At 50.9% G+C, this 24,393-nt stretch overlaps 1 protein-coding gene across 3 annotated transcripts in view; it reads right to left on the bottom strand.

Annotated features, from left to right (window-relative positions):
* Positions 1 to 18,374, bottom strand: part of impact (impact RWD domain protein) — a 60,834-nt gene extending 42,460 nt beyond the window's left edge. For all 3 annotated transcript variants that reach the window (XM_038808564.1, XM_038808563.1, XM_038808565.1), the window contains exons 1-4: positions 18,197 to 18,374; positions 12,557 to 12,685; positions 7,369 to 7,421; positions 2,753 to 2,815 (exon numbers count right to left, since the gene is read on the bottom strand). In XM_038808564.1, coding sequence (XP_038664492.1) covers positions 2,753 to 2,815; positions 7,369 to 7,421; positions 12,557 to 12,685; positions 18,197 to 18,232 — 281 coding nt within the window. In that variant the 5' untranslated portion in view covers positions 18,233 to 18,374. The remainder of the gene's footprint in view (positions 1 to 2,752; positions 2,816 to 7,368; positions 7,422 to 12,556; positions 12,686 to 18,196) is intronic.
* Positions 18,375 to 24,393: the final 6,019 nt, after the last annotated feature.

The raw sequence follows: 24,393 nt of genomic DNA, 5'->3' as shown, positions 1-24,393 counted from the left end.
TACCAAAAACAGAGTGAGTAATGTCCCAGTCCTGTTAGTGTTTGCTGCTGATGCCGTACTGATATCCCATTCTGAATTCTACTTGTAACAGCTTGGACACTGGCTCGCCTGGGCCTGCAAGGGGTTTCCACTGACAACCAGAATCCGAAATACTAACGTTCGGGGTCAGGACGTAGAGACTCCACTCTGGGGGTCGTTGACAGCTTCACTTACTTGGACTGGGTTAGCACTGTTGCTTCACAGCGCCAGGGTCCCGGGTTCGTTTCCTGCTTGAGTCACTGTCTGTGCGCAGTTTGCGCGGAGTCTGCACGTTCTCCCCGTGTCTGCGTGGGTTTCCTCCGGGTGCTCCGGTTTCCTCCCACAAGTCCCGAAAGACGTGCTGTTAGGTGAATTGGACATTCTGAATTCTCCCTCTGTGTACCCGAACAGGCGCCGGAATGTGGCAACTAGGGGCTTTTCACAGTAACTTCATTGCAGTGTTAATGTAAGACTACTTGTGGCAATAATGCCCCCCGATACCAAATTCAGCACCAGGATTGGCCAAGACCACAGCTGTACTGCCAAAGTTGGGAATCTAAGTATGGACCAATTGCAAACTAACTGAAAATACAAAGCTCCTGGCGTAGCTTCTGTTCTAAGCACTCTCCTTTAGAGCAGCGAAGCCTACACAACTTATACCAGCGCAGTGGCTGAACAGCTTCCACCTCCGCTGTCTCAAATCAATAATTGGGCATCTTCTGGCAAGACGGTGCCAAATATCGAATCCCCAGCGATCCCCAGCATGTTTGCTCTCTGAGTCAGCGACAAGAGACAACGGGAGCTGAAGGGGTGTCGGCCACATCCCCAAAGACATGGAGCTGGATTCTCCACCGGCCGGATGCTCCATTTTACCGGCGCCCCGGGGGTTTCCCGACGGCGTGGGTCTGCCCCACAATGGGAAACCTCATTGACCGGTCGGCGTAATGGAGAATCCCGCCGGCGGGGTGATGTGGCGCGGCAGAGCGGAGCAGCCCACCCATGCTCTTTGCCGAGCTTGCAATTGGCAGGGGACCAACAGATCGGCCATGTCTTCAATTCAAAGATGTCCGCAGGAGAAAGCTCGATGATGCTCGATGGAGAAGTGGCATAAACCACGGGCACAGTCCATCCTCTATACAAGTAGGCATCACAACACAATATATATCATAGTTTATTTTAATTAATTGATGGGATATGACCAACAAGGCCAGCATCCATTGCCCATCCCTAACTGCCCTGGAGAAGCTGACGCTGTGGTGCTTTCTTGAACACAACTGAGTGGCTGCTTGGCCATGTACAAGGGGGAAATGAAAAGTAAAACCAGGCAGCTCTGGAGTCACACACAGACCAGAGCAGGTAAATCAAGCTATCAAACTAGACAGCAATATCAATAGCTGGCCGGTTTTTGTTTATAAAAGGAGACGGTACAAGTGCTGTGAGAGCTGTTAGCTGTCAGGGCGGCTCGGTGGCACAGTGGCTAGCACGACAGCCTCATGGTGCCGAGGACCCGGGTTCAATCCCAGCCCCGGGTCACTGTCTGTGTGGAGTTTGCACATTTTCTCCACGACTGTGTGGGTCTCACCCCCACAACCCAAGAAGACATGCAGGGTAGGTGGATTGGCCACACTACATTGCCCCTTAATTGGAAAAAAATAATTGGGTACTCTAAATTTTTAAAAAAGAGTTAGCTGTGGTTCAGTGTCGTACACACTTTCCTCCGGGTACAGCCCCGTACCAGACACCAGGGCCGGGATTCTCCCCTACCCGGCGGGGCAGGGGGTCCCGGCGTGTTGGAGTGGCGTGAACCACTCCGGCGTCGGGCCGCTCCGAAGGTGCGGAATTCTCCACTCCTTTAGGAGCCAACCCTTCACATTGAGGGGCTAGGCCCGCGCCGGAGTGGTTCCCACTCCGCCGGCTGGCGGGAACGGCCTTTGGCGCCACGCCAGCCGGGGCCGAAAGGACTTCGCCGGCCGGTGTAAGTCCGCGCATGCGCTGGAGCATCAGCGGCTGCTGACGTCATACCGGCGCATGTGCAGGGGAGGGGGTCTCTTCTGCCTCCGCCATGGTCAGATCGCCCCGCCCACCCCCTTCCCCCCCCAGGACCCCGGAGCCCGCCCGCGCCGCCAATCCCGCCGGTCAGGTAGGTGGTTTAATCCACGCCCGGCGGGAGAGGCCTGTCAGCGGCAGGACTTCGCGGGCCAGAGAATCGCCGCGGGGGGCCCGCCAACCGGCGCGATTCCCGCCCCCGCCGAATCTCAGGGGGGGCGGAGAATTCGGGACACGGCAACGGCAGGATTGACGCTGGGGTCGGAGAATCCCACCCCAGTTCACAGAATCCCGGCTGATGGCCCGCGTCTATTCCGAAACTGAAGTGTCACTCTCTAAACCGAGGTCCCACCTGCCCTCCCCGGTGGATGTACGGCACTGCATTGTGAAAAAGAGCGTGGAGGCTTTCCCAAGTGTCCTGGTCAATATTTATCTTTGAACCAACATCACTCTGGCCATCGCCATATTGTTGTCGGCAGGATCTAGCTGTGTGGAAATTGGCTCCTACATTATAAAACCGCCAACACTTTTAAAAAACACTTCACTGTCTGTAAAGCCTTTGTGAAATCCTGAGGTTGTGAAAAGTTCCAGATAAATGGAATTGTTGTAAAAGGAAAACATGAACACTTGTGGACACGAGAGCATTATTTGAATTTATATTTGCTTTGAGATCATCACATCAACTTACAGATAGATTTCCTCCAAGCCGTTTGAAAGAGATAGACGCTCCTGTCCCCTCAACCACGGAGCACTGAAATCAAACAGAAATCAATTTACAGTGAAAATTACCATTCAGCCCATCGAGTTTGCACGAGCCCTTGGAAAGAACACCCTACTTAAGCCCACACTTCCACCCTATCTCCATAAACAGTTACACGAAGGGTAATTTATCGTGGCCAATCCCTAACCTACACATCTTTGGACTGCGGGAGGAAACCGGAGCACCCGGAGCAAACCCACGCAGGCACAGGGAGAACGTGCAGACTCCACACAGACAGTGACCCGAGGCCGTAACTGAACCCGGGACCCTGCAGCTGTGAGGCAACAGTGCTAACTGCTGTGCTGCCCTCTCATTGCAAGTACAGCAAGTAATTAGAAAGGCAAATCACAAGTTTCTGTGTCAGAATTTCTATCTAAATCAATTCAGATAAAGTTTGCTGGGTCACTGTCTTTCAAATGTAACATTTTAAAAAAATTGGTCAGAAGATATGGATATTGGCAGCTCTCCCCAATTGCCCTCGCGAAGATGGTGGCGAGCTGTGTTCTTGAACCCGCTGCAGTCCATGTAATAATAATAATAATCACTTATTGTCATGAGTAGTCTTCAATGAAGTTACTGTGAAAAGCCCCTAGTCGCCACATTCCAGCTCCTGTTCGGGGAGGCTGGTATGGGAATTGAACCCACGCTGCTGGCATTGTTCTGCTTTACAAGCCAGCTGTTCAGCCCACTGTGCTAAACCAGCCCTAGTCGCCACATTCCGGCACCTGTTCGGGGAGGCTGGTGCGGGAATTGAACTGCGCTGCTGGCCTGCCTTGGCCTGCTTTAAAAGCCAGCGATTTAGCCCAGTGCTAAACCAGCCCCTGGTACCCACAGTGCTGTTAGGGAGGGAGTCCTCGGTATTTTCATTCCAGCTCTTCCTCTCACACTTTACCCACTTCCATTTCGGATCTAATTTTTTTTTTCGCAAATCTTAAACTGTATTTTAGCTGCAGGAATTATTCTTCAGCACAGTCCAACAACCAAGATCATTCATTTTTCAAAAACATAATTTGTGGAGTAGGCAGATACCGAGAGAGCAATGGGCTGTCAGAGGGTCAGTACTGAGGGAGTGCTGCACTGTCAGAGGGTCAGTACTGAGGGAGTGCCGCACTGTCAGAGTCAGTACTGAGGGAGTGCTGCACTGTCAGAGGGTCAGTACTGAGGGAGTGCTGCACTGTCAGAGGGTTAGTACTGAGGGAGCGCTGCACTGTCAGAGGGTCAGTACTGAGGGAGTGCTGCACTGTCAGAGGGTCAGTACTGAGGGAGTGCCGCACTGTCAGAGGGTCAGTACTGAGGGAGTGCTGCACTGTCAGAGGGTCAGTACTGAGGGAGTGCCGCACTGTCAGAGGGTCAGTACTGAGGGAGTGCTGCACTGTCAGAGGGTCAGTACTGAGGGAGTGCTGCACTGTCAGAGGGTCAGTACTGAGGGAGTGCCACATTGTCAGAGGGTCAGTACTGAGGGAGTGCCGCATTGTCAGAGGGTCAGTACTGAGGGAGTGCCGCATTGTCAGAGGGTCAGTACTGAGGGAGTGCCGCACTGTCAGAGGGTCAGTACTGAGGGAGTGCCGCATTGTCAGAGGGTCAGTACTGAGGGAGTGCCGCATTGTCAGAGGGTCAGTACTGAGGGAGTGCTGCACTGTCAGAGGGTTAGTACTGAGGGAGCGCTGCACTGTCAGAGGGTCAGTACTGAGGGAGTGCTGCACTGTCAGAGGGTCAGTACTGAGGGAGTGCCGCACTGTCAGAGGGTCAGTACTGAGGGAGTGCTGCACTGTCAGTGGGTCAGTACTGAGGGAGTGCCGCACTGTCAGAGGGTCAGTACTGAGGGAGTGCCGCACTGTCAGAGGGTCAGTACTGAGGGAGTGCTGCACTGTCAGAGGGTCAGTAATGAGGGAGTGCTGCACTGTCAGAGGGTCAGTACTGAGGGAGTGCCGCATTGTCAGAGGGTCAGTACTGAGGGAGTGCCGCATTGTCAGAGGGTCAGTACTGAGGGAGTGCCGCATTGTCAGAGGGTCAGTACTGAGGGAGTGCCGCACTGTCAGAGGGTCAGTACTGAGGGAGTGCCGCACTGTCAGAGGGTCAGTACTGAGGGAGTGCCGCATTGTCAGAGGGTCAGTACTGAGGGAGTGCCGCACTGTCAGAGGGTCAGTACTGAGAGAGTGCTGCACTGTCAGAGGGTCAGTACTGAGGGAGTGCCGCACTGTCAGAGGGTCAGTACTGAGGGAGTGCCGCACTGTCAGTGGGTCAGTACTGAGGGAGTGCCGCACTGTCAGAGGGTCAGTACTGAGGGAGTGCCGCACTGTCAGAGGGTCAGTACCGAGGGAGTGCCGCACTGTCAGTGGGTCAGTACTGAGGGAGTGCCGCACTGTCAGAGGGTCAGTACCGAGGGAGTGCAGCACTGTCAGAGGGTCAGTACTGAGGTAGTGCTGCACTGTCAGAGGGTCAGTACTGAAGGAGTGCCGCACTGTCAGAGGGTCAGTACTGAGGGAGCGCCGCACTGTCAGAGGGTCAGTACAGAGGGGGTGCCGCACTGTCCAAGGGTCAGTACTGAGGAAGTGATGCACTGTCAGAGGGTCAGTACTGAGAAGTGATGCACTGTAAGAGGGTCAGTACTGAGGAAGTGATGCACTGTCAGAGGGTCAGTACTGAGGGGGTGCTGCACTGTCAGAGGGTCAGTACTGAGGGGGTGCTGCACTGTCAGAGGGTCAGTACTGAGGGGGTGCTGCACTGTCCGAGTGTCAGTACTGAGGGAATGCCGCACTGTCAGAGGGTCAGTACTGAGGGAGTGCTGCACTGTCAGAGGGTCAGTACTGAGGGAGTGCTGCACTGTCAGAGGGTCAGTACTGAGGGGGTACTGCACTGTCAGAGGGTCAGTACTGAGGGAGTGCTGCACTGTCCGAGGGTCAGTACTGAGGGGGTGCCGCACTGTCAGAGGGTCAGTACTGAGGGGGTGCTGCACTGTCCGAGTGTCAGTACTGAGGGAATGCCGCACTGTCAGAGGGTCAGTACTGAGGGGGTGCTGCACTGTCAGATGGTCAGTACTGAGGGGGTGCTGCACTGTCCGAGTGTCAGTACTGAGGGAATGCCGCACTGTCAGAGGGTCAGTACTGAGGGAGTGCTGCACTGTCAGAGGGTCAGTACTGAGGGAGTGCCGCACTGTCAGAGGGTCAGTACTGAGGGAGTGCCGCACTGTCAGAGGGTCAGTACTGGGGGGGTGCTACACTGTCAGAGGGTCAGTACTGGGGGGGTGCCGCACTGTCAGAGGGTCAGTACTGGGGGGGTGCTACACTGTTTGCTCAAATCCAAGTTAAAGAGGAACATTGTCACTGCCCCGGGACTCTAATCCAGAAGAGGCACATCTTCACTCCTGGCCTTATTAGATCTGCGTCATCTTTGATGCGGGTGGTGGGACGTACACCTTCTGCAATTGCACCATCACCAAAGTCAACCTCTTTCCACATTCACTGGCGTTCCAGCATTTTCTGGAACTGTGCTTGAATTTGGAACCATTTTCGGTCTTAATTCCCATCAACAGCGCCAGTCAGTGGCCTCAGAGGATGTAAAGGTTTGCTGAGATTTAACGAGTTGGGTTAAAAAGGGGATTATGGGCTTTGCCGCTGCTGCCTCCACGGGGGATACAGGAGAGAGTAGTTTCTGGTACCTGGGTGGGGGAGGGTAAGGTGTCGGATATCTACCAGGAGCTGTAAGAGGCGGAGGAAACCCCGGTGAAGGAGCTTAAGGGCAAATGGGAGGAGGAGTTAGGAGGAGAGTTAGAGCCGGATCTGTGGGCGGAAGCCCTAAATAGAGTCAGTTCCTCCTCATCATGTGCCAGGCTCAGTTTAATCCAGTTTAAGGTGGTACACCGGGCACATATGAGGGCGGCGAGGATGAGCAAGTTTTACGGGGTAGAAGACAGTTTTGCGGGAAGCCCAGCTAACCATGTCTACATGTTTTGGGCATGCCCGAAGCTTGGAGGGTTCTGGCAGGGGTTTGCCAAGGCAATGTCCAAGGTGCTAGGTACGCGGGTGGTGCCGAGTCCAGAGGTGGCGATCTTTGGGGTGTCAGAAGAGCCGGGAGTTCAGGGAATGAAAGAGGCCAATGTCCTGGCCTTTGCCTCCCTGGTCGCCCGGAGACGCAATTGGGCAACACTTGCTAAACAATCCTGAGTGTGCCTATTTCAGATAATTAGTCGAGCTCATAACCTAGCTCATTTACACTTGTTAGAAGTGAAATTCATTCATATACAGGGTCCCGTTCTCTGAAAACAAAAGGAATGTGTTCAAGCTTTGCGCCTCTTTTGAATTACCCGGGAACTTGGTGAGCTGAACGTTCCCCATGGCTTTTTTCATAGCGACCCTGAGCCATCAGAGTTGACCAGCCATCCAATCAGCACCCTTTTGTCCTGTGGTGTAAATTATTCTGACCGTTTGAAATTTGGTATTCTTGTGTTTGTCCTGAGGAGTGCCAGATGAAAAGCTTCGGCAACATGTCTCTAATTTCAACAATATTAAAGATTATAAATACACAATGGAAGTTCTATTGCTTACTTTAACTGATAGACAGGTGGAGCAGCTGACGGGTATTCTGAAGGAAGGATCACCTAGGCAGAAAAACATGCAAACATTCATTATACTGATGACTTTTCTATCGACAGCACAGAAACTGGACATTTGGTCCAACTCATTGATGTTAGTCAATCTGAGCCTCATTTGTACTGTCTGTGAGTGTGGTGGAGGCAGATTCACACAGCGAGTGGTTAGGATCTGGAATGTACTGTCTGTGAGTGTGGTGGAGGCAGATTCACACAGCGAGTGGTTAGGATCTGGAATGTACTGTCTGTGAGTGTGGTGGAGGCAGATTCACACAGCGAGTGGTTAGGGTCTGGAATGTACTGTCTGTGAGTGTGGTGGAGGCAGATTCACATAGTGAGTGGTTAGGATCTGGAATGTACTGTCTGAAAGTGTGGTGGAGGCAGATTCAATTCTGGTTATTGAGAGAGAATTGGATCATAATCCGAAGAGGAAAACTTTGCAGGGCTGTGGAGAAGAGGCGGGGCAATGACACCGGGCTCATTGCTCTTTGTGCGGACATGATGGGGCAAATTATCTCCTTTTGTGCTGGAACCATTTCTTTCTACTGGCCTCAAACACTTATTAAGTATCTCGCTGATGTTACCCAGGAGAGTGTCTGAAAACTGTAGAAATTCTATGATTTGAAAACCCCAAAGGATATCTTGGAACACTGGTTCTTAGTGGAGTAGAATCCCATAGAATCCAGACAGGGCAGATGGAGGCCATTCAGCCCATCAAGACTGCACCAACCTTCTGAAAGTGCACCCTGCCTAGGTACACCCCCTGTCCTATCCCCGTAACCCCACCTAACCTGCACATCTTTGGACTCTGAAGAGGAAACCGGAGCACCCGGAGGACACCCATGCAGACCCGGAGAGAACGTGCAGACTCCGCACAGACAGTGACCCAAGCCGGGAATCGAACCCGGGTCCCTGGCGCTGTGAGGCAGCAGTGCTAACCACCGGGCCACCGTTTTATCTAAAATTGCCTCTTGTTCTCAAAACATACCCATGTTCCCTGAACTCACTTGAGACACCCTTTTTGCCAAACAACATCCAATTTTGGTAACTCTGTAGGTCAAATCCAGTTAATAATTACCACACAATATCACTCAGCTCACCATGTCTGGGAAATATTTTTTCCTGGTTCAGCCAAGGCACAAAACTGCTTCTTTTGGAGGAGAATGTCTGCAATCTGCTGTGGTTTCAAATGTTAGATGGAACAGGCCTCAGTGGGTCAGGTCACAGGTGGAACTGGCCTTCCGGGCTGTTAGATGGAGAACCACCCAATGAGAGTGCTCGCAGTTATACTGTTCAATCTCACTGATATTCCCATCTCTAGATTCTGCTGTCTATCTCCTCCAAATCCCATGCATTTAGAAGTCATCATTTATATAGCCCCACTGAGCTCTGATAAAAAATGTTTTTGATATGGCCGTTCCCACCTCAATGTCTCTACATGCCTACTAATCTTGTTACTGGGCAAATTGCATCTCATTGTTCCTCTAGGTGCCTGCTAGTCATGTTACTTTTCTGTTATTTAGTTTCCATCTTTCACCCCCTGCAGACAATGGATGCTGGAATTCAACCAGCAACGGTGGCCTTCCTGCCAGTCCCCGCAGCCCTGGGGGATTGGCCTGCAGCTGTACGAGCAGGCGCTGCTCGAAGCTGCAGCAACGGAGCGTGCCACTGAGGGAAAGGAGGCAGCCACCCAGGATTGAGAGCAAGCAGATCAACAGGGCAAGGAGGAGGTGGTGTCAAGGAGGCTCCGCATGAGGCTTCACGTGTACCAGCAGTGCCTGTCATTCAAGGACCTGGCGGACCGGGCATGCTGTCGAAACTCTGGCTGACCAGGGAGACAGTGCGACATATTTGCCAGTTCACTATTAATCTTGTTAATTTTCCACATTGCTGACACACGTCACGTAGTAGTGAGTTCTAAGCATTTTAAGCAGTCGGTAGTTAAATATTCTATTGCAAGCATCAAGATTCAAAGTTTAGGACAAATGTCTCCTCATCTAGATTTCTAAAGAAAACAAATTAAGAAAAAATATTCTACCTCTTTCAACAACAACATCTTGCAGATTTATCCAGTTTTTAAAGTTTTTTAAAAGCCATCTTCCTGAATAAATCCTTACTTCAACTTCACAAGTATTTGTAACTAGAGCTTTGCATAATTATTGACCAACTTCTCTTTGACCACGCTTTCGGCCATGTGTCTCAACATTTCCTCATGTGGCCAGTGTCAAATTCTGTTTCATCATTGCTCCTGTGAAGCATCTTGGGATTTATTTTAATTATGTTAAAAGGTGGTATATCAATGCAAGTTATTGTTGTTGGTAGTAACAGCGTAAAGGCAACAGGTTCAAACATGGACAAGACTGCTGAATGCCAGAGGTGAGGTGTGAGTGACTGCCCTTGACATCACGGCAGCATTTGACCGAGTGTGGCATCAAGGAGCCCGAGCTAAACTGGAGTCAATGGGAATCTGGGGGGAAACTCTCCCCTGGATGGAGTCAAACCCGGCACAAAGGAAGGCGGTTGTGGTTGTTGAGGTCAGTCATCTCAGCTCCAGGACATCACTGCAGGAGTTCCTCAGGGTAGTGTCCTAGGCCCAACCATCTTCAGCTGCTTCACCAAAGGCCGTCCTTCCAACATATGGTCAGAAGTGGGGATATTCACTGATGATTACACAAGGTTCTGCACCATTCCTGACTTCTCAGATAATAAAGCAGTCCATGTCCAAAAGAAGCAAGACCTGGACAATATCCAGGCTTGGGCTGACAAGTGGCAAATCATATTTGTGCCACATAAGTGCCAGGCAATGACCATCTGCTACAAGAGTGGATCTAACCATCGCCCCTTTACATTCAATGGCATTACCATCACTGAATCTCCCACAATCAACATTCTGGGGGTTACCATTGATCAGAAACTGAATTGGACCCAGCTACATTAATATGGTGGCTACCAGGGCAGGTCAAAGGCTAGGAATCCTACAGCGAGTAACTCACTTCTTGACCCCCCAAAGCCTGTCCACCATCAGGATTGTAATGCAATACACCCCACTTGCCTGGATGAGTGCAGCTCCAACACTCAAGAAGCTCGACACCATCCAGGACAAAGCAGCCCCGCTTGATTGCTCCCTCTTCCACAAACATTCAAACCCTCCACCATCGACACACAGTGGCAGCCGTGTGTACCATCTACAAGATGCCCTGCAGTAACTCACCAAGGCTCCTTAGGCAGCACCTTCCAAACACACGACCACTGCCATCTAGAAGGACAAGAGCAGCAGATACCTGGGAACCCCACCACCTGGAGGTTCCCCTCCAAGTCACTCACCACCCTGACTTGGAAATATATCGGCCGCTCCTTCACTGTCGCTGGGGCAACACCCTGGAACTCCCTCCCTAACAGCACTCTGGGTGTACCTACACCACATGGACTGCAGCGGCTCAAGAAGGCAGCTCACCACCACCTTCTCATGGGCAATTAGGAATGAACAATAAATGCTGGGGCCAGCGATGCCTGCATCCCGTCAGTGAATATAAAAACAGAACATAATAAATCGGTGGTAGCCATGATGTGGAGATGCGGCGTTGGACTGGGGTGAGCACAGTAAGAAGTCTTACAACACCAGGCTAAAGTCCAACAGGTTTGTTTCAAACACCAGCTTTCGGAGCGCAGCTCCTTCCTCAGGTGAATGGAGAGGTATGTCCCAGAAACATTTATATAGACAAAGTCAGAGATGCCAGACAATGCTTGGAATGCGAGCATTTGCAGGTAATCAAATCATTACAGATCCAGAGATAGGGGGTGATCCCAGGTTAAAGAGGTGTCAATTGTCTCAAGCCAGGACAGTTGGTAGGATTTTGCAAACCCAGGCTAGATGGTGGGGGGGTGAATGTAATGCGACATGAATCCCAGGTCCCGGTTGAGGTCGTACCCATGTGTACGGAACTTGGCTATAAGTTTCTGCTCGGCGATTCTGCGTTGTCGTGCGTCCTGAAGGCCGCCTTGGAGAACGCTTACCCGGAGATCAGAGGCTGAATGCCCTTGACTGCTGAAGTATTCCCCGAAGATGAACATCTTGCCAAGGTCATCCCCACACCCCCACTACTTGCCTTCAAACAACCACGCAACCTCAAACAAACCATTGTTTGCAGCAAACTACCCAGCCTTCAGAACAGCGACCACGACACCACACAACCCTGCCATGGCAATCTCTGCAAGACGTGCCAGATCATCGACCTGGATACAACCATTACACGTGGTAACACCACCCACCAGGTACGCGGCACATACTCGTGCGACTCGACCAATGTAGTCTACCTCATACGCTGCAGGAAAGGATGTCCCGAAGCGTGGTACATTGGCGAGACCATGCAGACACTGCGGCAACGGATGAACGGGCAACGTGCGACAATCACCAGGCAGGAATGTTCCCTTCTAGTCGGGGAACACTTCAGCAGTCAAGGACATTCAGCCTCTGATCTCCGGGTAAGCGTTCTCCAAGGCAGCCTTCAGGACACGCGACAACGCAGAATTGCCGAGCGAAAACCTATAGCTAAGTTCCGCACACATGGGTACGGTCTCAACCGGGACCTGGGATTCATGTCGCATTACATTCACCCCCCACCATCTGGCCTGGACTTGCAAAATCCTACCAACTGTCCTGGCTTGAGACAATTCACACCTCTTTAACCTGGGGTTACCCCTATCTCTGGATCTGTAATGATTTGATTACCCGCAAATGTTCGCATTCCAAGCACTGTCTGGCATCTCTGACTTTGTCTCTATAAATGTTTCTGGAACGTACCTCTTCATTCACCCGAGGAAGGAGCAGTGCTCTGAAAGCTCGTGTTTGAAACAAACCTGTTGGACTTTAACCTGGTGTTGTAAGACTTCTTACTATAATAAATCGGAGCAGTAGTGGACCATGTGGCTGATCCTGGAGTTCAACTCCATTTTCCAATCCGCTTCCCAAATCTCTCAATTCCCTGACAGAGCAAGAATCTGTCTATCCCAGCCTGAAGTGTATTCAATGATGTAGCACCCACAACCCACTGGGTGTGTAACCAGAACCAGGTGCACGTGGGGAGTTTTGCTTTGGCTTAGCAAGGATGGAATACCAAAGGCAGCAATTTGAGCGAGTGCCGTACCTGTAAACAAATGGTCCATTTCGGGTGATCTAATTCATCCACAATCCTGATGCAAAATATCCTTGAAGCCTCATCGATGACACACCATTCATCTTCATAGATTGATGCCAGTGCTTCGATCTCATCAATCTGATGGGAAAAAGAAATGCACCGTTAACAAATGCAAACTTATTGAAACATCATTTATTTTTTTCGGCAGCAATTTATAACCTGAACTTTGAAGGGGGTCGGCTAAAATCCCGAACCGAACTTTCAACCACCACAAACCTGGTATATTCAGACCAGGAGACACTGCCCCAGATTTGGCAACTGTTAGATTCGGGCACATTTAGATTCCGAAATTATTTTGTGCATAGTGTTACCAGGGGGAACAGCACAGCAGGGTGGGGGGGGGGGGGGGGGGTTTGGCAACGGGCCTTTTGGGACATCAGAGAACAACGAGACTAACAATCCACGTCTTAATCAATGAGTTTTAAGGATTGAGAAAAAAAACAGAGGGACGAGGAAATTAATCATTAGTCAAACCAGAAATGAAATTAAGGAGAAGGATGGAAGGATTTGATTGAGTAATAATATTTAATTTATAATTTAGCATTTTTTAAATCTCTCACAATTTCACTAACTGAAGGAATGAGTCTCCACATTTGTTTTCTGGGCCAGAGAGGTTTTTCCGATGGCAATCCACAATTATCACGCCATGAAATAGATAGGTATACTGTTCAGTACCAGACAGAGCGTTCCAGGACCAGTTTAATGGAAAATTAACTTCCCAGTGATTTAACTTGATTAATTCACGGTGTGGTGATCTTATGGTTGTGTTGTAATTCACTGGCTGACCACTAGGAGTCTCATTAGTGTATAAGTGAATGTTAGAGTCAGGTGACTTCTGACTGACTCAGGAGCTGAAAGTGAGAGGTCGCTTGTGCGTGATCATACTGTTCCTCATCTGTTGTTTTGCATATAGTTTTTTTTTAAAGGGGCAATTTAGCATGGCCAATCCACCTAACCTGCACATCTTTTGGGGACGAAACCCACACAAACACGGGAAGAATGTGAAAACTCCACACGGACAGTGACCCAGAGCCGGGATTGAACCCGAGACCTCAGCGCCATAAGGCAGCAATGCTAACCAGTGCATGACCTGCTGACCTGCTGCCCTGTTTTGTATATAGTTCACCCAGTTAATTTTAATAAACTGTTTATAGCTTTAGCTACAAGTGTTCTTGTAATCAGACCATCCGACAAGAACATTACACGTGGGATATCTCCATCACAAATTGCTAGATAATTTGTGTATTAATAAAAGACAGTATCGATCACTGAGTGTTATTATTTCAGAAAATCCTGGACACTTATAACTTCATACGATATAGGAGTAGAATTAGGCCATTTGGCCCATCGCGTCTGCTCTACCATTCAATCCTGGCTGATCTTATCCTGGCCTTAACTCCACCGTCCTGCCCGTTCTCCATAACCCTTCAACCCATGACCAATTAAAAATCTGTCTAACTCCACCGCACCCCAGGGCAGCAAATTCCACAGGTTGACAGCCCTCTGGCAGAAATCGCTTCTCCTCAAATCTGTTGCCTCTTATCCTGAAACGATCACCTCTCATTCTAGAATGCCCCACAAGGGCAGCACGGTGGTGCAGTGGTTAGCACTGCTGCCTCACGGCGCTGAGGTCCCAGGTTAGATCCTGGCCCCCAGGTCACTGTCCGTGTGGAATTTGCACATTCTCCCCGTGTTTGCATGGGTTTCGCCCCCACAACCCAAAGATGTGCAGGGTGGGTGGATTGGCCACACTAAATTGCCCCTTAATTGGAAAAAATGAAAAATGGGCACAAATGCCCCATAAGAGGAAGCATCCGCTCCATGTCTGCTTTGTCCATCTTGTACACCTCAATTAGATATCCCCTCATTCTTCTAAACTCTAGACAGTATATTGGATTGGATTTGTTTATTGTCACGTGTACCGAGGTACAGTGAAAAGTACTTTTCTGCAAGCAGCACAAACAGATCATTAAGTACATGTAAATTAAATAAAATAAAAATACATAATAGGGCAACACAAGGTACACAGTGTAAATACATAGACATCGGCATCGGGTGAAGCATACAGGGGTGTAGTGTTAATCAGGTAAGTTCATAAGAGGGTTGTTTCGGAGTCTGGTGACAGTGGGGAAGAAGCTGTTTTTGAGTCTGTTGGTACGTGTTCTCAGACTTCTGTATCTCCTGCCCGATGGAAGAAGTTGGAAGAGTGAGTAACCCGGGTGGGAGGGGTCTTTGATTATGCTGCCCGCTTTCCCCCGGCAGCGGGAGGTGTAGATGGAGTCAATGGATGGGAGGCAGGTTCGTGTGATGAACTGAGCGGTGTTCACGACTCTCTGAAGTTTCTTGCAGTCTTGGGCTGAGCAGTTGCCATACCAGGCTGTGATGCAGGATCAGTACTGAGGGAGTGCTGCACTGAGAGAGGATCCGTACTGAGGCAGAGGTCAGTACTGAGGGAGTGCTGCACTGTCAGAGGGTCAGTAATGAGGGAGTGCCACACTGTCAGAGGGTCAGTACTGAGGGTCAGTTGTACTGAGGGACAGTTGCACTGTCAGGGGGTCAGTACTGAGGGAGTGCTGCACTGTCAGAGGGTCAGTACTGAGAGAGTGCTGCACTGTCAGAGGGTCAGTACTGAGGGAGTGCTGCACTGTCAGAGGGTCAGTACTGAGGGAGTGCTGCACTGTCAGAGGGTCAGTACTGAGGGAGTGCTACACTGCCAGAGGGTCAGTACTGAGGGAGGGCTGCACTGTCAGATAGACAGCACTGAGGGAGTGCTGCACTGTCAGAGGGTCAGTACTGAGGGAGGGCTGCACTGTCAGAGGAACAGTACTGAGGGAGTGCTGCACTGCCAGAGGGTCAGTACTGAGGGAGTGCTGCACTGTCAGAGGGTCAGTGCTGAGGGAGTGCCGCACTGCCAGAGGATCAGTACTGAGGGAGTGCTGCCCTGTCAGAGGGTCAGTACTGAGGGAGTACTGCACTGTCAGAGGGTCAGTACTGAGGGAGGACTGCACTGCCAGAGGGTCGGTACTGAGGGAGGGCTGCACTGTCAGAGGGTCAGTACTGAGGGAGTGCTGCACTGTCAGAGGGTCAGTACTGAGGGAGGACTGCACTGCCAGAGGGTCGGTACTGAGGGAGGGCTGCACTGTCAGAGGGTCAGTACTGAGGGAGGGCCGCACTGTCAGAGGGTCAGTACTGAGGGAGTGCTACACTGTCAAAGGGTCAGTACTGAGGGAGTGCTACACTGTCAGAGGGTCAGTATTCAGGGAGGGCCGCACTGACAGAGGGTCAGTACTGAGGGAGGGGTCAGTATTCAGGGAGGGCCGCACTGACAGAGGGTCAGTACTGAGGGAGTGCCGCACTGTCAGAGGGTCAGTACTGAGGGAGTGCCGCACTGTCAGAGGGTCAGTACTGAGGGAATGCTGCACTGTCAGAGGGTCAGTAGAGGGAGTGCTGCACTGTCAGAGGGTCAGTACTGAGGGAGTACTGCACTGTCAGAGGGTCAGTACTGAGGGAGTGCTGCACTGTCAGAGGGTCAGTACTGAGGGAGTGCCGCACTGTCAGAGGGTCAGTACTGAGGGAGTGCCGCACTGTCAGAGGGTCAGTACTGAGGGAGTGCCGCACTGTCAGAGGGTCAGTACTGAGGGAGTGCCGCATTGTCAGAGGGTCAAGACTGAGGGAGTACCGCACTGTCAGAGGGTCAGTACTGAGGGAGTGCCGCACTGTCAGAGGGTCAGTACTGAGGGAGGGCTGCACTGTCAGAGGGTCAGTACTGAGGGAGTGCTGCACTGTCAGAGGGTCAGTACTAAGGGAGTGCTGCACTGTCAGAGGGTCAGTACTGAGGGAGAGCTGCACTGTCAGAGGGTCAGTACTGAGGGAGTACTGCACTGCCAGAGGGTCAGTACTGAGGGAGTGCTGCACTGTCAGAGGGTCAGTACTGAGGGAGGGCTGCACTGTCAGAGGGTCAGTACTGAGGGAGTGCCGCACTGTCAGAGGGTCAGTACTGAGGGAGTGCTGCACTGTCAGAGGGTCAGTACTGAGGGAGTGCTGCACTGTGAGAGGGTCAGTACTGAGGGAGGGCTGCACTGTCAGAGGGTCAGGACTGAGGGAGGGCTGCACTGTCAGAGGGTCAGTACTGAGGGAGGGCTGCACTGTCAGAGGGTCAGTACTGAGGGAGTGCTGCACTGTCAGAGGGTCAGTACTGAGGGAGGACTGCACTGCCAGAGGGTCGGTACTGAGGGAGGGCTGCACTGTCAGAGGGTCAGTACTGAGGGAGGGCCGCACTGTCAGAGGGTCAGTACTGAGGGAGTGCTACACTGTCAAAGGGTCAGTACTGAGGGAGTGCTACACTGTCAGAGGGTCAGTATTCAGGGAGGGCCGCACTGACAGAGGGTCAGTACTGAGGGAGGGGTCAGTATTCAGGGAGGGCCGCACTGACAGAGGGTCAGTACTGAGGGAGTGCCGCACTGTCAGAGGGTCAGTACTGAGGGAGTGCCGCACTGTCAGAGGGTCAGTACTGAGGGAATGCTGCACTGTCAGAGGGTCAGTAGAGGGAGTGCTGCACTGTCAGAGGGTCAGTACTGAGGGAGTACTGCACTGTCAGAGGGTCAGTACTGAGGGAGTGCTGCACTGTCAGAGGGTCAGTACTGAGGGAGTGCCGCACTGTCAGAGGGTCAGTACTGAGGGAGTGCCGCACTGTCAGAGGGTCAGTACTGAGGGAGTGCCGCACTGTCAGAGGGTCAGTACTGAGGGAGTGCCGCATTGTCAGAGGGTCAAGACTGAGGGAGTACCGCACTGTCAGAGGGTCAGTACTGAGGGAGTGCCGCACTGTCAGAGGGTCAGTACTGAGGGAGGGCTGCACTGTCAGAGGGTCAGTACTGAGGGAGTGCTGCACTGTCAGAGGGTCAGTACTAAGGGAGTGCTGCACTGTCAGAGGGTCAGTACTGAGGGAGAGCTGCACTGTCAGAGGGTCAGTACTGAGGGAGTGCCGCACTGTCAGAGGGTCAGTACTGAGGGAGCGCCGCACTGTCAGAGGGTCAGTACTGAGGGAGTGCTGCACTGTCAGAGGGTCAGTACTGAGGGAGGGCTGCACTGTCAGAGGGTCAGTACTGAGGGAGTGCCGCACTGTCAGAGGGTCAGTACTGAGGGAGTGCTGCACTGTCAGAGGGTCAGTACTGAGGGAGTGCTGCACTGTCAGAGGGTCAGTACTGAGGGAGTGCCGCACTGTCAGAGGGTCAGTACTGAGGGAGTGCTGCACTGTCAGAGGGTCAGTACTGAGGGAGTGCTGCACTGTCAGAGGGTCAGTACTGAGGGAGTGCTGCACTGTCAGAGGGTCAGTACTGAGGGAGTGCTGCACTGTCAGAGGGTCAGGACTGAGGGAGGGCTAGCTTTCAGCTGATGCCTTGGTCCCTGTCAAGTGAATCTGAAAGATGTCCATCCAGCATCGGTACAAATGAGCAGCCACATGTCCGGAGGGAACGCCACCCTCCCGGCTCTCGAGTGGTTGCGAGGAGCCCTGGAACTGCCAGAGGCTGTGAGCGGCGCTACCGAAATGCAGGTGTTGCCTGTCAGATCCTTGCCCCGCAGTTTACTCACTTGTTTCTGCAGGTTTTCCTCCTCGCTCTCTGCCATTCATTCATTGATGAATGTGATTGCGGCTGCTGCCTGTCAGTGGGACCAGGGGCACGGATTTTGCTACAACTTTTGTTACAGTTGTGGCAGCAGCTGAGCCTCTTCCGGCTGGCACTGCGCATGTGCGGGTCTGGCCCCGCCCCTCCCGCTCAGCGGGTACAGCCTATTCACATCGCGTCATAGGTCACGACCCCAGCGCCTGACTGTAGCCAATCCCACAGGCTGACCCCAGCAAGCCTCACTCAATTCTCCCTGACATAGCATTACTGCACTGCAGAAGGAGGCCATTCTGCCCATCGAGTGTGTACTGTCCCTCCGACAGAGCACCCACCCCATCCCCGTGGCCCTGTAACCTCTTTTTAAAATGTATTTTATTGCAAACATGCATCAAGACAGGTTACAGCCAATACGCACCACCGGAAACATGCTTCCAAACAATCAATTGTAAAGTTTGTACAACTTTTTCACCCTCCCACCCGCCCTCCTCGGAGAACAGCTCCTCCAACACTGTCACAAGCATCCCCCACCTTTCCTCAAACCCCTGTGTTGAGCCCTCTTAACTCAAATGTTATCTTTTCCAAGTCGTACAGGTCACCCAACCATGCCGCCACCCCCAGTGGCAATGTCGACCGCTTTTCCAGTAAGATTTGCCGCCAATCAATCAGAGAGGCGAAAGGCACGACATTGGCCTTCCTCCTCTCTATGAACTCCGGCTTCTCTGAAACCCGAACTATCACCACCAAAGGATCTGGGTCCACCTCCTCCTCCACTATCCTGGCTAAGACCGCAACCACTCCCACCCAGAATCTTCCCAATTTTTCACAATCCCAGAACATGAATTTGTGATTCGCTGGCCCCCGCCCACACCTCTCACATGCATCTGCCTGCCCCTGGAACAATCCACACATTCTCGCCTGAGTCATATGCACCCTGTGCACCATCTTAAACAAAATCAGGTTCATCCTTGCACAGGAGGAGGTCCCGTTTACCCTTCACAGTGCCTCACTCCATATTCCCCAATTGATCTCCATTCCCAACTCCCCTTCTCATTTCTCCTTGAACTTCACAGGCAGCACGGCAGCACAGTGGCTAGCACAATTGCTTCACAGCTCCAGGTTCAATTGCCGGCTTGGTTCACTGTCTGTGCAGAGTCTGCAAGTTCTCCCCGTGTCTGCGTGGGTTTCCTCCGGGAGCTCCGGTTTCCCCCCAAAGTCCAAAGATGGGCAGGTTAGGTGCATTGACCATGCTAAATTGTCCTTAGTTTCCTAAAAAAAAGGTTAGGTGGGGTTACTGGCTTATTGGGATACGGTGGAGGTGTGGGCTTAAGTAGGGTGTACTTTCCAAGAGCCAGTGCAGACTCGATGGGCCAAATGGCCTCCTTCTACACTGTAAATTCTATGATTCTCCACCCGCTTGCCTCCGTGCTCCCCCAGCCACTTGTATATACCCCCAATTCTTCCCTCCCCTTCCACATGCAGGAGCAGCAGTCGCTCCAGTAGGGTGTATCCCGGCAACCGAGGGAACCCCCTCCAGTCCTTTCGCGCAAAGTCCCTAACCTGCAGATACCTGAACTCACTCCCCCTCGGCAGCTCTACCCTCTCCCTTAGCTCCTCCAGACTGGCAAACCCGTCCTCCCAGACAGATCCCTCACCTTGACCAACGCTACTTCCCTCCACCTCTTGTCTACACTATACAACCCCCCCCCCCCCAGCTCAAACCCATGATGCATGCACAGCGGCGTTAACACTGACATCCCCTCCACCTTAAAATGCTTCCTCAACTGATTCCAAATCTTCACCATGGATTGCACCACAGTGCTCCCCAAATATCTACTCGGTGCCATTGGCAACACTGCCATCACCATTGCCCTTACACTGGACCCCCTAAAGATTCCTCCTCCATCCCATCCCTTTTCCTTCCCACCATCGCCGCACCTTTTCCATATTCACCACCCAGTAATAATGAAGCAGGCTCGGCAACACCAAACACCTCCCCGCTGCCTGTGCCTCTGTAACAGGGTGTTCCCCACCCTCAGCACCTTCCCCACCCACACAAAGTCCGAAATGATCATGTCCAATTTCCGAAAAAAGGTCTTTGGTATAAAGATCGGGAGAGCCTGAAAAATAAACAAGAACCTCGGCAGATTATTCATTTTCACAACTTGGACCCTCCCCGCCAACGTTAAGTGCCGTGTATCACACCTCTTAAGATCCTCTCTGGCCTCCTCCACCAGCTTCGTTTAGTTCCGTTTTGTGAGGGCCACGAAGAATCCAGCACAAGTTGAAGGAGAGAAAGAAATAACATTTATTTATAATAACATATATATACAACAGCAGCAGCAACTTCCTTGCTGCTCACTCCTCTCTCGCTGGTTCCATACTGGCCAGCTATATTTATGCAGGGACTCTGCTGAGGATTTCTACCCCCCCCCCCCCCCCCCCCCCCCCCCCCCCCGCACTCATTCAGGAAGCTCATGCTCCCAAAGGATTGTGGGATTGCCATTAGTCCCCAGCCGGTGGTAAGCAGGCAGGTTATAACATTCCACTTCTGGAGCCCCATCCATTCCCTCGCTATCTGAATCCGCAAATACCTGAACCTATCCCTCGACACCTTAAATGGCATCCCCGCTAAATTAGCTCGCTGTCCCAGTTCATTCACTGGGAAAAGCTCCTACATTCAATTTATATCCCGACAACTCGCCAAACCTCCGCAGCAGGCCCATAATCCTTCCCATACGCTCCAGTGGATCCTAAACATACAGCAAGAGGTCAGCGACACCCAATGCTCCCTCTGTCCCCTTATAATCCCCTGCCACTCTGCCGACCCTCTAAGAGTCAACATAGGTGACTGCGGGCACCCCTGTCTTGTATGTCATGTGCGAGTACCTTTAAGAAATGGGTGTTTATAAATGGGTGTGTATATAAATATCTGTAGTGAGAGTACCTTTAAGAAATGAGTGTTTATTACTGCAGTGATGTCAGACAGTGGGTGGAGCTGGGCTGTCTGTCAGCTTTTTACTTTCATTTTAGGCTGTTTGCTGCAGAACAACAAAGAACAAAGAAAAGCACAGTAAGAAGTCAGGTGAAGGAGCAGTGCTCCAAAAGCTAGTGTTTGAAACAAAACATGTTGAACTTTAACTTGGTGTTGTAAGACTTCTTACTGTGCTCACCCCAGTCCAACGCCGGCATCTCCACATCAAAGAAAAGTACAGCACAGGAACAGGCCCTTCGGCCTTCCAACCTGCGCTAACCATGCAGCCCGTCTAAACTAAAATCTTCTACACTTTCTGGGTCCGTGTCCCTCTATTCCCATCCTATTCATGTATTTGTCAAGATGCCCCTTAAATGTCACTATCGTCCCTGCTTCCACCACCTCCTCCGGCAGCGAATTCCAGGCACCCACTACCCTCTGTGTAAAAAACTTACCTCGTACATCTCCTCTAAACCTTGTCCCTCACACCTTAAACCTATGCCCCCTAGTAATTGGCCCCTCTACCCTGTGGAAAAGCCTCTGACTATCCACTCTGTCTATGCCCCTCATAATTTTGTAGACCTCTATCAGGTCACCCCTCAACCTCCGTCGTTCCAGTGAGAACAAAACAAGTTTATTCAACCACTCCTCATAGCTAATGCCCTCCATACCAGGCAACATCCTGGTAAATCTCTTCTGCACCCTCTCTAAAGCCTCCACATCCTTCTGGTAGTGTGGTGACCAGAATTGAACACTATACTCCAAGTGTGGCCTAACTAAAGTTCTATACAGCTGCAACATGGCTTGCCAATTCTTATACTCAATGCCCCGGCCAATGAAGGCAAGCATGCCGTATGCCTTCTTGACTACCTTCTCCACCTGTGTTGCCCCTTTCAGTGACCTGTGGACCTGGGTCAGTCGCCAGGGGGCATAGATTTAAGGTCCGTGGGGCAAAGTTTAGAGGAGATGTGCGAGGCAGGTTTTTTACACAGAGGGTGGTGAGTGTCTGGAACACGTTGCCAGGGGAGGTTGTGGAAGCAGATACATTAACGGCGTTCAAAAGGCATCTTGACAAATACATGGATAGGATGGGTATAGAGGGATACGGCACAAGGAAGTGCCGAGGGTTTTGGCCAAGGTTAGTATCATGACCGGTACAGGCTTGGAGGGCCGAAGGGCCTGTTCCTGTGCTGTATTGTTCTTTGTTCTTTGTAAACATTTTGTGATTCTATTCTCTGCTATATTCCAGGAAATACAATGTGTCTCAGTAATCTCTCCTCCTACTCTAACTCTTAGAGCCCTGGTAACATTCTGGTGAATCTGCACTGCACTCCTTCCAAAGTAAATCTTTCCTCTCTCAGATGCAGTCTCCAGAACTGTAAACAGTGCTCTCGGTGTGGTATAAGCTACACTACAATAGTGAGTACAGTTCCCTGGCCGAAAAGCACTTCAGGATGTTTTGAGGTTGTCAAGGGCACTGTGTAAATGTTGTTATGGGCCAAGGTTTAGAGAACCCCAAAGTGTATAATGGAGTTCACCTGACCCACAACTTTTAATAGATTGTGGTTATGGGGAGTACACGGCTCACTCTACAGGTGTGGTGCAACAGAGAGTTAAAGTACTTTTAAATTAAAACAATGTTTATTTATGAAACCAGTTAACACTTTATAAACCCACAGTAAACATCTTAACAACTATCAACACCAATAAATCCCCCAAAGAATACAGTACTCTATAGGTAACTCTTAATCTTTCCTTGCAACATCCATAAGACAAAAAAGAACCCTTTTTACAGAAAGACATCATTTACGATTCCCATACCAGCCTCCCCGGACAGGCGCTGGAATGTGGCGACTAGGGGCTTTTCACAATAACTTCATTGAAGCCTACTTGTGACAATAAGCGATTTTCATTTCATTTTTCATTTAAATTCTCTACTGAGAGCAGTTACCACTTTGAAATCATCAAATGAACATTCTTCAGCTTGCAGAGATTCATACACATCTCGCTGTGACTGCAGCTTCTCCAAATCTAAAACAAAACTAAACACACCCTGTAGCAGACACCCAAAGTGAAAGTAAAAGCAGACAAACAGCCCAGCTCCACCCACACTCTGACATCACTGATAAACACCGATTTCTTAAAGATACATCCACTACAGCTATTTTATAAACACCCATTTCTTAAAGATACTCTCACATGACAATGTAAGTCTTTTTTTTCCTATTGAACCAATGCTTTGAATAGTTGTAGCAAAACGTCTTGCCTTTTATGTTCTAGAACACTAGCAATAAAAGCTAACATTCCGTTAGTTTGCTTGATCATTTCTGGTATTTGACCGTTGTAATTTTGTAATCTCTGAACATGAACCTCTAAATCGCTTTGGACCTTCACAGGTCTCAGCTTTTTACCGTGCTTTCTTTTCTATACTCTTCTCTCTGTACTTTCTGTGGCTCTGTTCCAATTATGGCAATCAGTGAATTTATTCTTCTTTCTGTATTATCTATGTCCTGATGCTTAGAGTCGCCAGGTATCAATGATACCACCACAAGTTTCAACCGGCTATCGATCAAAGAGCCAAACACCAGTTAGTCAGTTCAAGGTCAAGGGTACTTTATTTACACACAATCAGTCATGTAACATAAACAGTACTAGTTAACTACACCTATTGACTAATACAACCTGTACTTAACTTCGGGCACCCGGCTTAGGTCAGAGAAACAGTGGCCACTGTTCGATTCTGGATCTATCGAGTCCAAAGGAGTAACTGCTGCTCAGCTGGGCTTATCCATCTGGTAGCGAGCGTCAAGCCCGTACTTGCTTCTGGTGTTGCTGCACTTGGAGACGGCCGTGACCGGGGTACCAGGACCAAGAGAGAGCGAACATGTGGCGAACTCTTCTTCTTATACTTGGGGGTTTTTGCTCTCTTTTGGGCGGTCCTTCGGTTTGGACCCCACTAATTGGGTGATTCCCGATTACTATGTTCGATTCTTAACCAATAAGTGGGCGGGGATCTGGATGGCTGAGCGTGTCCCAAACGGTCACTGACCCCGTTATTTACGTTTCCCTTGAACAGAGAGTGGCGCCGAAATGTCTGGGACCGTCCCGGTTGCTTGAGTACCAGTCCTTTGCTTTGGTGGAGATGGGCCATCAAATGCTAATCGGCCCCGTTAAAATGCTAATTGGTCGGA

Source organism: Scyliorhinus canicula, chromosome 10 (genome assembly GCF_902713615.1).
Source record: "Scyliorhinus canicula chromosome 10, sScyCan1.1, whole genome shotgun sequence".
NCBI lineage: Eukaryota > Metazoa > Chordata > Chondrichthyes > Carcharhiniformes > Scyliorhinidae > Scyliorhinus > Scyliorhinus canicula.
Note: the sequence above shows the minus strand (reverse complement) of the source record. Positions and strands in the feature narration are given on the sequence as shown.